The 13,916-nt window shown below is 40.6% G+C and overlaps 1 protein-coding gene across 3 annotated transcripts; it reads left to right on the top strand.

The window, feature by feature from the left end:
• The first annotated feature begins 3,226 nt into the window (after positions 1–3,226).
• fosb (FBJ murine osteosarcoma viral oncogene homolog B) lies at positions 3,227–10,205 on the top strand. Of its 3 annotated transcripts, none has more exons than XM_062552987.1 (6): positions 3,227–3,494; positions 3,653–3,812; positions 4,944–5,279; positions 5,482–5,589; positions 5,920–6,231; positions 7,276–10,205. In XM_062552987.1, exons 1-6 carry the CDS (start codon positions 3,340–3,342, stop codon positions 7,327–7,329), a joined length of 1,125 nt encoding a protein of 374 aa, XP_062408971.1. In that variant the 5' UTR covers positions 3,227–3,339; the 3' UTR covers positions 7,330–10,205. The 3 variants fall into 3 exon arrangements, with proteins under 3 accessions (XP_062408971.1, XP_062408970.1, XP_062408969.1); XM_062552986.1 differs by having other exon boundaries at positions 6,386–10,205; XM_062552985.1 differs by having other exon boundaries at positions 5,920–10,205.
• Positions 10,206–13,916: the final 3,711 nt, after the last annotated feature.

Below are 13,916 nucleotides of genomic sequence, written 5' to 3'. Positions count from 1 at the left end.
CTCTGCCAGGTGCTTCAGGTCCATACGGGCCAGAACAAATAGACTCAGGGATAGCTCAGGGATAGCAGTCACCATACTCAACGCAAATCTGCACTAAGTAAACTGTAAACTGTGCTGACAATATTTGCACTGACCACTGCACTACCAGACATAACTACCTCTATCATCAATACCCCTTCAGTCGCTCTTGAACTCAAGTCTGTGTTCATTATATTCGGTTTGTGCTTCTTACTGTGCATTTACATGTTTTATTGTAGTCTTTTATATTTTGCTAACTGTGTGCACTTTTAAGGAGACGCTCTTTAAATCTCATTGTACTGCGCATAATGACAATAAAGGCATTGCATTTCGATGAAACTGTCATGTGGCAAGATTTCCTTGTGCTATTACAATAACCTATTTTATCCGGAAAAATATTTCAAAAACTGATTCCTTCTAAATGACAATTGTTCGTAATCTATCACTGGATGGTAGATTCACTGCATTAGTTGAGAACTGTTGACGCTTTGCAGGCTTTTTGTTTGGAGTAAATAGAGCCTAAACACAGCCATAACTGATCAATGTTGCATTTGCGTTGCAAACTACATAACATAAAGAATGGCATGGGTTGCTAGGCACTGTATCAACATTGCAATCCCCCAAAACAAATGGTACATAACACCTAACAAAATGCTTCCGCGTAGTGACAGATTCTATGCTTGAATAACAAACGTGCATTTAGAGTAATTGAATAGTCCGGCTAAGTGTTTACCGTATAACTATTTTCTAAAAACTCACTTTACCGGAAACGAGAGAATACATGTCTGACGCTGCTTGTTGGCTCCCCCATCATCACTCAAGTTATTTAGCTAACACAGCGATAGGTCGGTTACTATGTAGCCTAGTACAAGGAAACATTCATTCTGTGTATTCCTTGTACATACATTGATAGCGAACGATACCTTGATAATAACTACTGACAACGTGATATATCAAACAAATGACCAATAACCAGATATCCCCTGCCGTTCATCACCTTACATAAAATATAAGCTAACGTTAGCTGTCGAGACACACTGAGTATCATATATGCTAACGGTAGCATTATCGACATTGGGCCTCGCTATTCGCTAAAGTAGCTAACTATTAACAAGCAATATTAGCACACATTGTCTTATTGTTAACTTAGTGTTCACACTTTACAAACAACTAGCTAACATTAACGTTCAACTTTACGTGAACGTTAACAGTTAACGCTGTGCAATGACAGCGAATTGCTAATTTACACTCTCAGTATTATCTTGGCGTCCCGTCCGAAAATTCAGCATAAAATGCACTTTTGTCAACGAAGAAATAGAATAGTGTCTCAGACCTACAGCAGAAGTCGCCTGCATTCACACTTTGATCTTCGATTCTGCTGTTATCAAATACAGGCCCGTAGGCAGCAACCAGGCAGCAACAGAACAGGCCTCGTTTCATGTGTGTCTCCTCCCCTTGCAGTTGCCACGGAAACCCGTTGCTAGGCAACAAAACACAAAAAAAAAGACCAAAATCTGAACGTCTTTCGTCAGACGTGCTGGAACGGCGTTTCCAAGGCGACGGAAAGCCGTACACATATTATGCAGAATGGAAGAACCACACTTGCATAGCATGGTTTTGTAACTTTAGGGGGACACGACCACATGTTTTCGCATTTGCTTTACTTTACGTACAAGTTGAGTAGTTCATCGAGTACTTGAGTAGTTCAGTTCATGAGACAATCAACCAACGAGATATTGTGCAGACGGGGCAGTATTCGTAGTGCGATTTATTCTAATCCCGTTAGCAAGTAAGTTAGCGATAACGTTAGTGCAGCATTTTGGTGTAGCCTAGCCTATATTTACTGTCTATGAGTGTAGCCCACACACTGCTAGCAAAATAATGTTAACTCAACGTCAATTAGCACATTAGCAAAAGGTCGGTTTTCAGTTGTAGTTTTGAATTAGATATATTAAAAAATCTGGTAGCGATATTACTCATCTCCGAGTAGCCTACTGAACAGAAAACTCATCATTGCTGACGTCCTGTCGCTGAGTAATTCATACGTTCCTAGCGCTCAAACTTTGGTTCAGCATGTCCTCACTATGACATTTTATTATAATAACTAAGGTGTTTGTAATGTCTCCAGATTTTGTTGTCGTACGTCTCCCTTTAGCCCCCGTGCGAACTCCCACTGTACAGCCTTTAGTTTCCACATTAATGTATGGCAATGAATGAATCATGAGTTGATGATGCTTCCAATGACAGCATTTGTAGCCTACTAGTCACGACAGTCTACATGTCCTATCTACCGAAGAAATCTCTTGCTTTGTAAAATAGTATCTATCTAGCCTATCTATCTATCTATCTATCTATCTATTTCTTCGAAGTAGGCCTACCTATTAGGTGACATCCAAGGTTGACGGTTTGGAGCTATCCAGTTAGTTCCCAAAGCTATGCAAGTTCAGACAAGGGAAGTCCTCGTCCCCTGCCCTGGGAGATTTTTTGTTTGGAAATTTACAGTGGGAGTTCCTGATTTTCTAGACTGCCCTCCTCTCGAAGAGTAGCTCAGCAAGCAGTTTCCCACATACAATGTAAACACAGGGATATCCTAACCTACATCCCCGTTGTTCAATAGAAACTGCATCTTGCAACTGTTTAAGATATTTGGGATTTTTATAGGCGGTAGCCTAGACTATGAGAGATCAATATCGGCACTTTAACATGAAATATTACATTAAACATAGACTACGTTCACGGGCAACTTTATTATTATTATTATTATTATTATTATTATTATTATTATTATTATTATTATTATTTTATTTTTTATTATTATTATTACTGATTTGTGGGAGAATATGTTTCAGAGGAGAACGGAATTGTTAGGCCAGTGATGCGTTCAAATGCGACATTCTTTTCCAGGCTCGTGGGATAGACTATATTTTTGGAGGTTAAGATAATAATAAGTCAGACTATTTCTTAATAGTGTCTAAAACAATAGTCATATATATCATTGCCGTGGTAGAAACGTTGCTATTTCTGCCAGTGAGTACTCGATCGGAGAGGGATTCCCTCAACGTCATTACCTAGGATACAGAAAACAAAACAAAGCTAGATAACACCATATTTGGGTATGTACGTCACTTCGGAAATCCCGAGGGTGGGACTAGGGGATACTACTTTACAATAGGCTTACTCCGGCTTCCTCACACACTTTCATTCATAGTTGAACCGCTACAGCGCATTGAAATCATATGCTTGCACAGACACAACTCTCGGAATATTATGGAGTTTTAAGAGAAGAGATTCTGAGAAGAAATACCGCGGACATTGAAACGGATGTCTTATTTTCACGCGAAAGGACGTTATCGCAGAGGGTCTGGAATTTTGAGCGAGATTGATTCAGCAAGGAAAGTGGATTGCCTTTCTGGTTGCAACTTTTCGGAAATAAAACCAAGATATCTTGACAAAGAATTTGAAGAACATTTGTCAGGGTAAGTAGCCGTTATGATATGCAAGAGAATGTGTTGCGAAAACCAAACACTGCTGAAGTCTATGTGTACGCTTTTGGTGTTCGCGACTTAGTGCATGTTCTCTTCTTTAGCCTATTTTATAATGGGGATTCTCATCACACTCATACCTATAATCATAGGCTAGGTGTCCCGGTGTCTCTCGGCTCCGCCGGGGAAATGTTCCAAGGGTTCCCCGGAGACCTTGATACCGGCTCCCGCGGAAGCTCCTCTCCTTCTCTTGAGTACCTGTCATCTGTGGACTCCTTCGGGAGCCCGCCGACCACTAGCGCTCCTCCTCAAGTGAGTTTTTATTTTTTGTCCGATATGCATGTGGCATGTGGCATGTTTCCTGTTGCCATTGCCATCGAAACTGGCCACTGTTTAGACGTGAATGTTTGTTGCATAATTTTACACTTGGCCTTCATTAGATTCGCTGTAGGTTTACCCTAAAGTTTGCAAGAAATGCACACTTCAAAGTAAAGCAGTGCGTATTGGCAGCGTATGGATAACGTTAATAGAGGTCACAGTTTTCATCAAGTTTAGGCTATATATTTTTTCAAGAATAGCCTATGAGTTGGCAAGATCATGTTTGTGAAATTGAGATAAAGATTTTTCAGATACGTTAACGTATCATAAAAGTCGCGCTTTGCAAGTTCATGGGTTTTTAGACACATAGGTAGGATGACTAGACTTTGGAACTCCGACGTAGTGTACGTACACCACCCTCGCTGTCCTCGCTCGCGTTTCAGGCTGCGCTATGACGTAAATGCGTTCTATTTTGGAGTGTTACGTCGGGTTGCTAAGGGGAACACCGTGGGTGTGACGATGGGAGGAGTAGAAAGGCAGCAAAGAGGAACTACTCCAGAGCAGCGATTGGCTATTGTGTCTTGGTCAAAGCTGTACGTCATTGATCTTGACACGATTTCACATGAATATTAATTTAAAAACTGACGCTGGCATCGCCTCAGTTCTAAATAAAGCAGCGACATGTTTAGAAGGCTGTGTGCGTATTGTGTAGTAGTAGGCCTTGTAACCCAGTGGATGTGCCTCTATTTTTAACTGTGGTGCAGCGGGCTTTAATATCCGTGATTTATCATATATTTATCTTTCTAAATATCATTCCAAATAAGATTGCAGTAATTTAGCTCTTATGACGTGCATACATTTAGTTTGGTTTGTTAAAGTACTGAACATAACTCAATTAAATCCATATGACACTCTGTGCCATGAATAAACTGAACTGTGGCCAATTTAGATTTTGCAGTAGACCTAATCAAAATAACATTTTAATCAGCTCTTATAATTTATACTATAACACCAGTGACTTAATAGGCTATTCATCCCCCACATATCCTTACTAATGTTTTCAGTGATGCAAAACATTGCTGTGCTGCTCTCAAGGTTCTTTGCTTGTTTTCCCGTGTCTCTCAGGAGTGTGTATCAACTGCTAGTGGTGTTGGGGCTGGCAGTGGGACAGCTAGCAGTGGAGCAGGGGTGGAAATGCCAGGTTCGTTTGTGCCTACGGTGACCGCAATCACCACCAGTCAAGACCTGCAGTGGATGGTGCAACCCACACTCGTCTCTTCAGTTGCCCCTGGCCAGAGTGACGCAGGAGCGTCCGCTATGACCCAGCCAGGGGCCCTGGACCCGTATGATTTACCGGGACCAAGCTTCTCTTCTGGGTCTGGATTCACTCCACCAAGTTCTGACACTCCGGGTCCAGTTCGTCCATCTCGTGCTCGCAGCCGGCGCAGTCGGGAGGAGAGCGTATGTCTGACCTAAATGTTTAGGGATCACTGCAAGTAACATAGATGCTAACGTCTCTGACAAGTTAATGAAAGTCAGCAGAGGCTTACAGATCAAAGTTGTATTTGATTGTATTTTGTTTCAAACCTATATGTGGGGGTTTCTGCATGCATGTTGCTGAGGAAAGTGGGAAGAGGAGTGATGTCAAATTCCTTGCTTTCAGTTGACACCAGAGGAGGAAGAGAAAAGAAACGTACGACGGGAACGAAACAAACTCGCTGCTGCCAAGTGCCGCAATCGACGGCGTGAGCTTACAGACAAGCTGCAGTCCGTAAGTGATATCGTTCTTTCTGCCAGATGACCACACACGAGTCACCAGTGTTAATCAGTGAAAATATCATATATATGTCATAAATTACACAAACATACTTGATATTACATGATTGGCACTATTATGGTATAATATGTAATACAGCATTGTAATAAATTAGTAGTTCAGCAACTGTTTAAAGGATACTATTGTAAAATCTAGATTTTCACTTGTTTGAAGCAAATACAGCCTCCAGTCCAAAAACTGTCCTCTTATCGCCTCTATTTTAAATGTTTGCTTGAAGCCTGACTGTGCAATAATCCGGATATTGTTTCTACTCCATTCCCTCAGGAGACAGACATATTGGAGGAGGAGAAAGCCGAGCTAGAGTCGGAAATATCTGAGCTTCAGAAGGAGAAGGAGCGCCTGGAGTTTGTCCTGGTGGCCCACCAGCCGAGCTGCAAGATCCCCTACCAGGACCAGCCACCAGTGCCTCTCCAGCAGGCGCCTCTCCACCCGCCACTGACCGCCGCCGTCTCTGTGGTGGGCCTGACTGTGAAGGAGGACTCTTTCTACCTGCCCCCTGCCTACTCGTCGCACCACCAGACGTCCACGCAGTCGCAGCAGGCAGCAGGTCAGCCGCAGCCAGGAATGATGCAGGAGGTAGCCTTTTCTAGTTCTTTCTATGGGCAAGTTGAGCTGGCACAGGGCAGCCCGTGCCCTGTTGCCGCCGCTGCTGGTGGTGGTGGTGGTAACAACCCTGACGCCGGCTGCTACAACCCCTCATATACATCTTCATTTGTGTTCACCTACCCAGAGGGAGCTTGCGGGGCCAGCGCTAACCAGTGGACCAGCAGTAGTGATCAGTCATCTGACTCCTTAAACTCTCCCTCGCTTCTAGCTCTCTGAATGATGCCCAGTCTACTTACTCCATATCCCAGAGTTCATATGCTCCAGCATACATTATTTTAGCCACAGTGGCTTATGGGAGGAAAAGTGCTGCACTCAAATTTTAATCCAATGGGTTAGTTTTCAGAATCCAATAATTAGACCCTATGCTTTTGTTTGTTTGTCAAACATCTCACCATTTCTTTGCTTGGCATACCTAAGTTGACTTCTAGGTTGTCAGGGTAACATTAGTCCTCTATCGATTCAGATTTAATTCAGATGCATTTCTGTGATACAATTCATGGCCTCTCCTCTCACAAGCTGTAGGTACATACAGTACACACAGGCACACAGACACACAGACACGCGTGCGCACACACACAGACACACACAGACACACACAGACACACACACACACACACACACACACACTCACACACATTTATGTACTATATGTCAAGCATGTGAGATGACTGATTCTCACCTGCATTTATACATCCACGTGTACTCCTCTCTTTGCCATTTTGTGTTTTCCTCAGTTTACATTATTATATCCATCCCTGCCCTATTACTCACTGACTGTTAGCGGAATGTGTTTCATGAGAAATGAGGAAAAGTTGATTTGTAATTGGGTTACATTGAATCGGGCATCACTTCAACCTTCTCTCTTTGCATCTCTTGATTTGTCAAAGGCTGGAACTTGGAATTATGGGAACATTTTTCTGCCGTTTTTTCTTGTCTTTCCTTGCAGTCTCTATTAGCCGCATCTCCATCTGTTTCTCCTATCTCCTGTCTTTTTGTCTCTGCTTCTCTTTGAAGTCCTCTACATGTGAGAACCCAACGACCCCTGACAGCCCGTGGGATCTTGACTGAGCTCCAGCCACCTCAGAACCACTCCTTCCCCAGCATGGACCTGCACACTGAGGATCCTTGGAGCTTTGCACTCCAAACTGACCAATTAGGAACATTAACCCAGAGAGGGCGGAATCCACATCCACAGTAACTGACAAACAAAATAGTAGGACTCTGCTACACGATGACAGGTCAAACAGATGAGATTTATTTCTCTTCGTCTCTGGGTCTGCTGGATAGTCACCTGATTTCGAACAGCCAAGCTGATCTGTTTTCACAGATGATGTGAGCATGCCCAAGAAAAAGAAGGCTTTAGTTGACTTGGAGCCAAGAATGAAATATAGCAAAAATGAATAGCCTATGTTAATAAAAAAAATATTTTTAAAAAGAAATTATGGATGTCCCTCAGTATCAGGGGAAAGGCTGAAAAGTTGTGCTGTCCACAGGTCTAAGTGATTTTGTGTATGGTTCTTCCGTGTTGTATATTACTGTTTTCTGTTGTTATTGTGTATTACAATGATAGTGTTAAACTTGACTGAAAAAAGAGGCATGACAGATGGTTAGGTGGTTTCTTTATTGTTACTTCACAAGAGAAACCCATGTGCTGATGGATTTCATGCAGGTGACATGCTGTGACATGTTGGAAGAGAAAAGTATTGAAGGGGTCTGGGAGAGAGAGCCCCTTTGCCTTTGGATAGGTGGCCTTTGTGATTCTGTGGTCTATTACAGATTGCTGTTAACCTTGCGAGTAGATTTTTTGGCTCTGCAGTGATTTTCTGTTGCAGGCTTGTAGGCTTACTGAAGTCTATACTCGTCAGTTTATTTCCTCAGAATAATACTCCAATGGTAAACCTAAAAAAAAAATATTTCATTAGAATTGTTAAAAGAAAAACTTACTATGTGTGTGTGTTTTGACAAATCCTTGGTTTTAGAGTATGAGGTTAAACTGACATCCCATAGACAGCAACATTATATTCTCTTATTAAACTTCTAATGCAAGATGTAATATACACACAGTTAGGCTCTCATCACGAACATCATGGTGAGACCCAATCAAGAACTGAATGCATGTAACCTTATGATATGCTCAAGTATTGCTCTACTTTACACTCAAATTAATGTTGTGGGTGGTGATATGTGTCTGTATATCCCTTTCATTTGATTTGAGAAGATGAAATTGATTGGTTGTTGCTAGGTAGACAAACTGGCATATAGTAACAGGTAACTGGAGCAATTAAGCTGCAGTTAGAAGACTTTCTGATTCTTGTTTATGCTGCAAGTGTGTTAAAATGTGTATTAATAATTCTTAAATTATAGCCTACTGCTCAGCCATGTTTGAATCCTGTCAATTTTCTGTAACTCTAAAACCATGCATTTGAGAAACTACACCAGAACCATATTACTTTTTTCATGACCACAGAATGACACGTTTTATCTTTGTTTTTGAGATTTAACATTGGAATATTACTTTAAGGAAGTTACTGATGGAAAGCACAAAAAAAGTTAGACACAAGAAGGAGCGTGTCTTTAAATATGAATCCTTTATTTTCCTGTGAATTGTTATTAATATTAAGTTTATTTTGAACATTTAAATGTTTGATTGTTGAAATTTTGTAATACCTTTGTTCCATCCATTTACTTGTGCCATTTCTGCCAAATAGATGATTTTATTTTAGCATTACAGTAGTTTCTTTGTCAAGCCTACTGTCTTTTTATTAAGATAATTTCATCTGGTTTGGTCAGGCAATTTAAGAGGTTATTTTGTCCACTAAGCCTTTGTATGTCAAAAAATATAGGTTTATATGCATGTGTGTATATATTTATATTCACACAAATATGCTAACATACGGTATATATATTGTAAAAAATGAATATTTGAATATATGAAATTGCTATTTTTGTCAATGAATGAAAAAAATGGGGTAAACAGTTCAAGTTTGTCTGATTTCAATGAAGATATTTTTCTCACAGAAAAAAAAGAACAATAACTTCCCCTTTCCTCAAAATGAGAAGCACCACTGCCTTGAATCCGTCTATGCACAATAACACTATAGCTTATAAATTCCATATGGTTACATGACATTATTGTCAATAACGTGTTATAAATGTATATGTGATTTTATACTGCCATCTCTGTTCTCCTGTAAGCTTGGTTTACTGAAAATGGGTCCAGTAGGATATACTAATATCTCTGTCTGGACAAAGCTACAGGAAAATGGTTAATGACACCGTTAGAATGTGACTATTGTTATTGGAAGATGGGGGGTTTACACAGTGGAAAAATGGCATCCTGTATAATTGGGTCATTTTGGGTTGAGTTTACTGGACCAACGGCACACATTCTGACCAAGGTTGAACCCATGTTTTCAGATTGGGATTTTTTCCCTAGAGGGTTTGCCTCAGATGTTGCCATTTTTAGGCAAAATAAACTTTAAAAAGACCCTCAATATAGTGTGAAGAAATACAAATCCAATTAATTTGGATTTTTTCCTTGGTCAGTAGTAACTTTTATTTTGGAAAGTATTTGAATGTTTTGTGTAAAGACAGCTATTTCTTTTTCTTTTCTTTTCTTTTTGTATTACTGTAAAGCATCCTGCCAGTAGTTGTTTACTGACACAAAAGGACCGAAGACAAAAAAAAAGAACTGGGTTTGTTCATCATTATAATTACAATATACCCTTGGATGGAAAAATAAATGCCCATATCTGGGTTAACAATACTGCTGATGACGCCTTGATACTTCCTTCTCTTCCTATTGAATAGTGAACAGATGCTTATACTAGCCTTTTGATATTACAGTCAGAGGATCAGTGCAGGCAGATGATTCTTAAGGGTGCAGGAACAAATGTTTTGGTTTGAAGAAAAAGCAATTCGCTGTGGTACAGACTCACGGTTCAACTCACAAAATTCAATGTGGACCAATTTCTTATTTCAAATCAACAGAAATGCATGATACCTAAGATATTGTGGGTATACAATTCTACTACAAGAACTTTTCATGGTTCTTGGAAATCTGACAAGAATCACAGCAGCCAGTTCATTTTGAACTCAAATATGGCATTAGATTTTCACTAATTTCCCTTTGATCTTTATTTGATCCCTCTCATTGTGGATTTACTCACATATGCCATCTGCTGCTTTTTTATAGTATTGCAGCAATGTATCTGTTAATTTAGATCAGGTCTCCAAGCCCACAAACTAGCTCCCCAGCTGTTAACACAGTCACAGCAGGCAAATCTGTAAAAATCCCATGAAATTAAATTCACACAGGGGAAGGAGTTGAAAGGAGCATTGAAATGAATACAAAGTTTATTCAACTGTTTTGTGTGGAGATGGGAATGCAAGCTGTACTAATACAAAGCATTAGACTAGTCAAAGTAGCCTGTCAACGTAGCTCTTGGAGGGAAATAAATTCATTCATTCAAATAGCGTTTCTGTTGATTTGAAATAAGAAATTGGTCCACATTGATTTTTGTATGTGAGTTGAACCGTTTAGTTTTCTTTAGGCTTCTTGTAGGCAGAACCAGAAGAGGTGTTGCATTTTTGGACATGGAATTGTATTATTGTATTACTGAAATACGCCTATAGAGTATAGGAAACTCCCTCTGTACATCTCTGTACTTAAAGTTGTATTTTCAAATCTTAGATCCCTGAATAATGCATTCTAAATTAAAGTTTATTATTAAACCTGAAGATAGGGGATTGAGTGGTCTCAAGTGATGGACCCCTGCTATTGAAGCAGAAAGTGCAAGGAGTTGCTGAGGAAGTGATGCATTCACCTAAGGGACGCAGGACAATGGACTGACCCAAACGAGTAAAGCAGGGTCATGCCCAGGGTCGGATCAGGTTGGGGTTGAGTCACGTTGTCCTAACAGACCATGGTATTTGTGTATAGGGATCAATTTAGTTATGTGCAGTAATACAAATAAATATACAACATAATAATTGTTATGTGCCCTATATCTGGTGTTATGGATATTAGTCTACCACAGAAGAACTAACTCTAAATGTTGGTGCTATCAACAAGTTAAATAAAGAGTTGAAACAGAAGACTTGTGTGTTTCTCTTAACTTCAGATGATGCTTCATGGAGGGCTCTAGGCTGGGTGAACCCTGCCTGAACTTCTGGTGAATTTGGATTTCGCCCGGCAGCTCAGGCTGGAAACCTGCACATATATCTCCTCTGTTCCCTGCCAGAACCTTTGGCTCCAATCAGAAACTTATCCAAAAGACGCAGCGGATTGTTGGTCTGATTGGTTAAAGGACCATCCAAGTGTACGGAGTCATTTGTACTCATTGTCCTCTTGTGCAGTAGAAACAAATCTTGAAAGATTGAGCTTAGTGTGGTGGTGATAGCCAGATTAGGAGGGCTCCACTGGAATCAAGCCTCCCTGCTCAGTGGCAGTGTCCTCTTGGCAGGCGAAGTGACCTCTGTGAGTCCTTTCCTCAGTGGTTCCTTGTTGGTGAAATGTGTTGCCCAGTGCTCTCCTTTCCTGTGATAGTTTTGGATATTCTGAGAAGGGTCTAAAGACTTGTCTGTTCAGCATACATCTGGTTGACATTTTATGGTCAGGGCCATCTCCAGGCTTTCCCCCCGAAATCGCACTGTTGAGGCCACTGTTCCCACCCAGTTCGGCCAAATGCGTGACCTTTTTGGGAAGCTGAGACCCTGTAGTTTCTTAGGAAATAATCAGAACAATTGTGTGATGTACTGGCACAGTGTAGAGGCTAGAATATAGTTTTTTCTTTCTGCCAGATAACAAGCATCTCTGAACTGACCACATATCAGCCCTCGAGGTCACTCGAATGGACATGTTGGAACAGGAAGGGGCCATCCCTGAGCTGGGCTGAGCTGGAACTCTGAAAGCTTCAGCATTAACCAAGAGATTTTGGACAATTCCATGCTACCAACATTGTGAGAACAGTTTGGGGCTGGCCACTTCCTGTTCCAACATGACTGTGTACTGATGCACCAAGCAAGGTCCATACAGACATGGATGACAGAGTTTGGTGTGGATGAACTTGACTGGCCTGCACTCAAGTTCACTGACCTCAAACCAATAGAACACCTTTGGGATGAATTAAAGTGGAAACTGAGAGCCAGTCTCGTCCAGCATTAGTGTGTTACAAATGCGCTTCTAAAAGAATGGTCAAAAATGCCCATAAACACACTCTTAAACCTTGTGGAAAGCCTTCCCAGGAGAGTTGAAGCTGTTATAGCTGCAAAGGGTGGACCAATGTCATATTAAGTCCTATGGATTAAGAATAGGATGTGACTGAAGTTCATATGGGGGTCAAGGCAGGTGACCCAATACTTTTGGCAATATAGAGTACATCTGTTCCATATCAATCGAGCGGTTGAGTTATGTTTTGTATATATTATAGTATTTGTTTATTTTTATTTGTTTTAATCTATTTTTTATTTCACTGTTCATGTTAACTATTATATTGTTTTTATTGGTAAGTCGCTTTGGACAAAAGCATCAGCCAAATCCCATGACCACAACCATAATCATATAGGTCAGGGTGCTCATGAGGCTTGGTGATGGGCTCACAGGCCTGGAGGTTGAGCTTGATCATTGGATCACTGTAGGCATGCAGGTCAAAGGGCATGGTCAAACATGGAGGCCAGATCATGGGGGCCCGCCAACAGGTTTCATGCGACCCTCAGATGTTTTGGGTAGGAAGGGAAAATTAGAAGAAGTCCTGTTGTCTTCAACAATGTGCAATTAGCAATATATCTCTAATTTGATAAATTGATTAAACATAGCCCTACAAACCATCTTCAGGAAGAAAGAAGCTGAAAAAAAATCTGACATTGTAGTAGTAGGGAGAAAGAGCAGTATATTAATTTGCTCATAAGTGGGTGCGTAATATCATCAAACAACACTCTGATACCCATGCAGAAAGATGATAATGACCATGACAATAAAGGCCCCCACAATGTCTCATTCCATCAAATCCGGCCCACTAATATGACATTGACAGCCCTGCTGTAGGCCCTCCCTCAAAAAGTGAACCTCAAGCTAAAGCAAAAAGTGATCTTCTAAGCTATTCGACATCATCCCATCATTTTTTTTTGTGGGGAAACGTATGTGTGACTGGCCTGTCTTTCACACTTCTCAGTTGTCTCCTCTAACCCTTGTAAGGTGTTTATATTTTTCTTACTCAGACAATGGTATGGTGAGCCCATCACATTATTAGACTTTTCAATAAACAGCCATCGCAGTGTATGTAAAAATACTTATCAGAAGTTTACTTCAGTTACCAATGTAATTTATGGTTAATATATTTGACATCTACCCCTGTGAGATCACATTTATGATCACATGAATAGTTGTGTATATAATAAGCTAAGCAGTAGGCTAACAGGCAGATATTGTCTATATTTTTTTTCTTTATGCGACTTCACGCATTGTTCTCTCTCTACTTTATACATTGGGATTCTATTGAATAACATAGTGGCATAGTGCCACTAACTGGGCAAGAGGTGTATTGCACTATATCACAGGAAAGATTTCCATTTTTTTGTGAGAAAATGAGGCAAGGTAGGCAAGGTAGAAAAAATGGAAACAAGGTTTTTGATCACTGATGCTTAATCAGAACAGG

The sequence above is a fragment of the Sardina pilchardus genome, chromosome 13 (genome assembly GCF_963854185.1).
Source record: "Sardina pilchardus chromosome 13, fSarPil1.1, whole genome shotgun sequence".
Classification (NCBI taxonomy): Eukaryota; Metazoa; Chordata; class Actinopteri; order Clupeiformes; family Clupeidae; genus Sardina; species Sardina pilchardus.
Note: the sequence above shows the minus strand (reverse complement) of the source record. Positions and strands in the feature narration are given on the sequence as shown.

What these genes read in the sequence shown, in the direction of transcription:
- fosb (XM_062552985.1), top strand. Translation starts at nt 3,340, where the DNA reads ATGTCTTATTTTCACGCGAAAGGACGTTATCGCAGAGGGTCTGGAATT. An exon ending in TTTGAAGAACATTTGTCAGG is followed by an intron (nt 3,495 to 3,652) that starts GTAAGTAGCCGT and finishes CTATAATCATAG; the next exon opens with GCTAGGTGTCCCGGTGTCTC. An exon ending in TTACAGACAAGCTGCAGTCC is followed by an intron (nt 5,590 to 5,919) that starts GTAAGTGATATC and finishes CCATTCCCTCAG; the next exon opens with GAGACAGACATATTGGAGGA.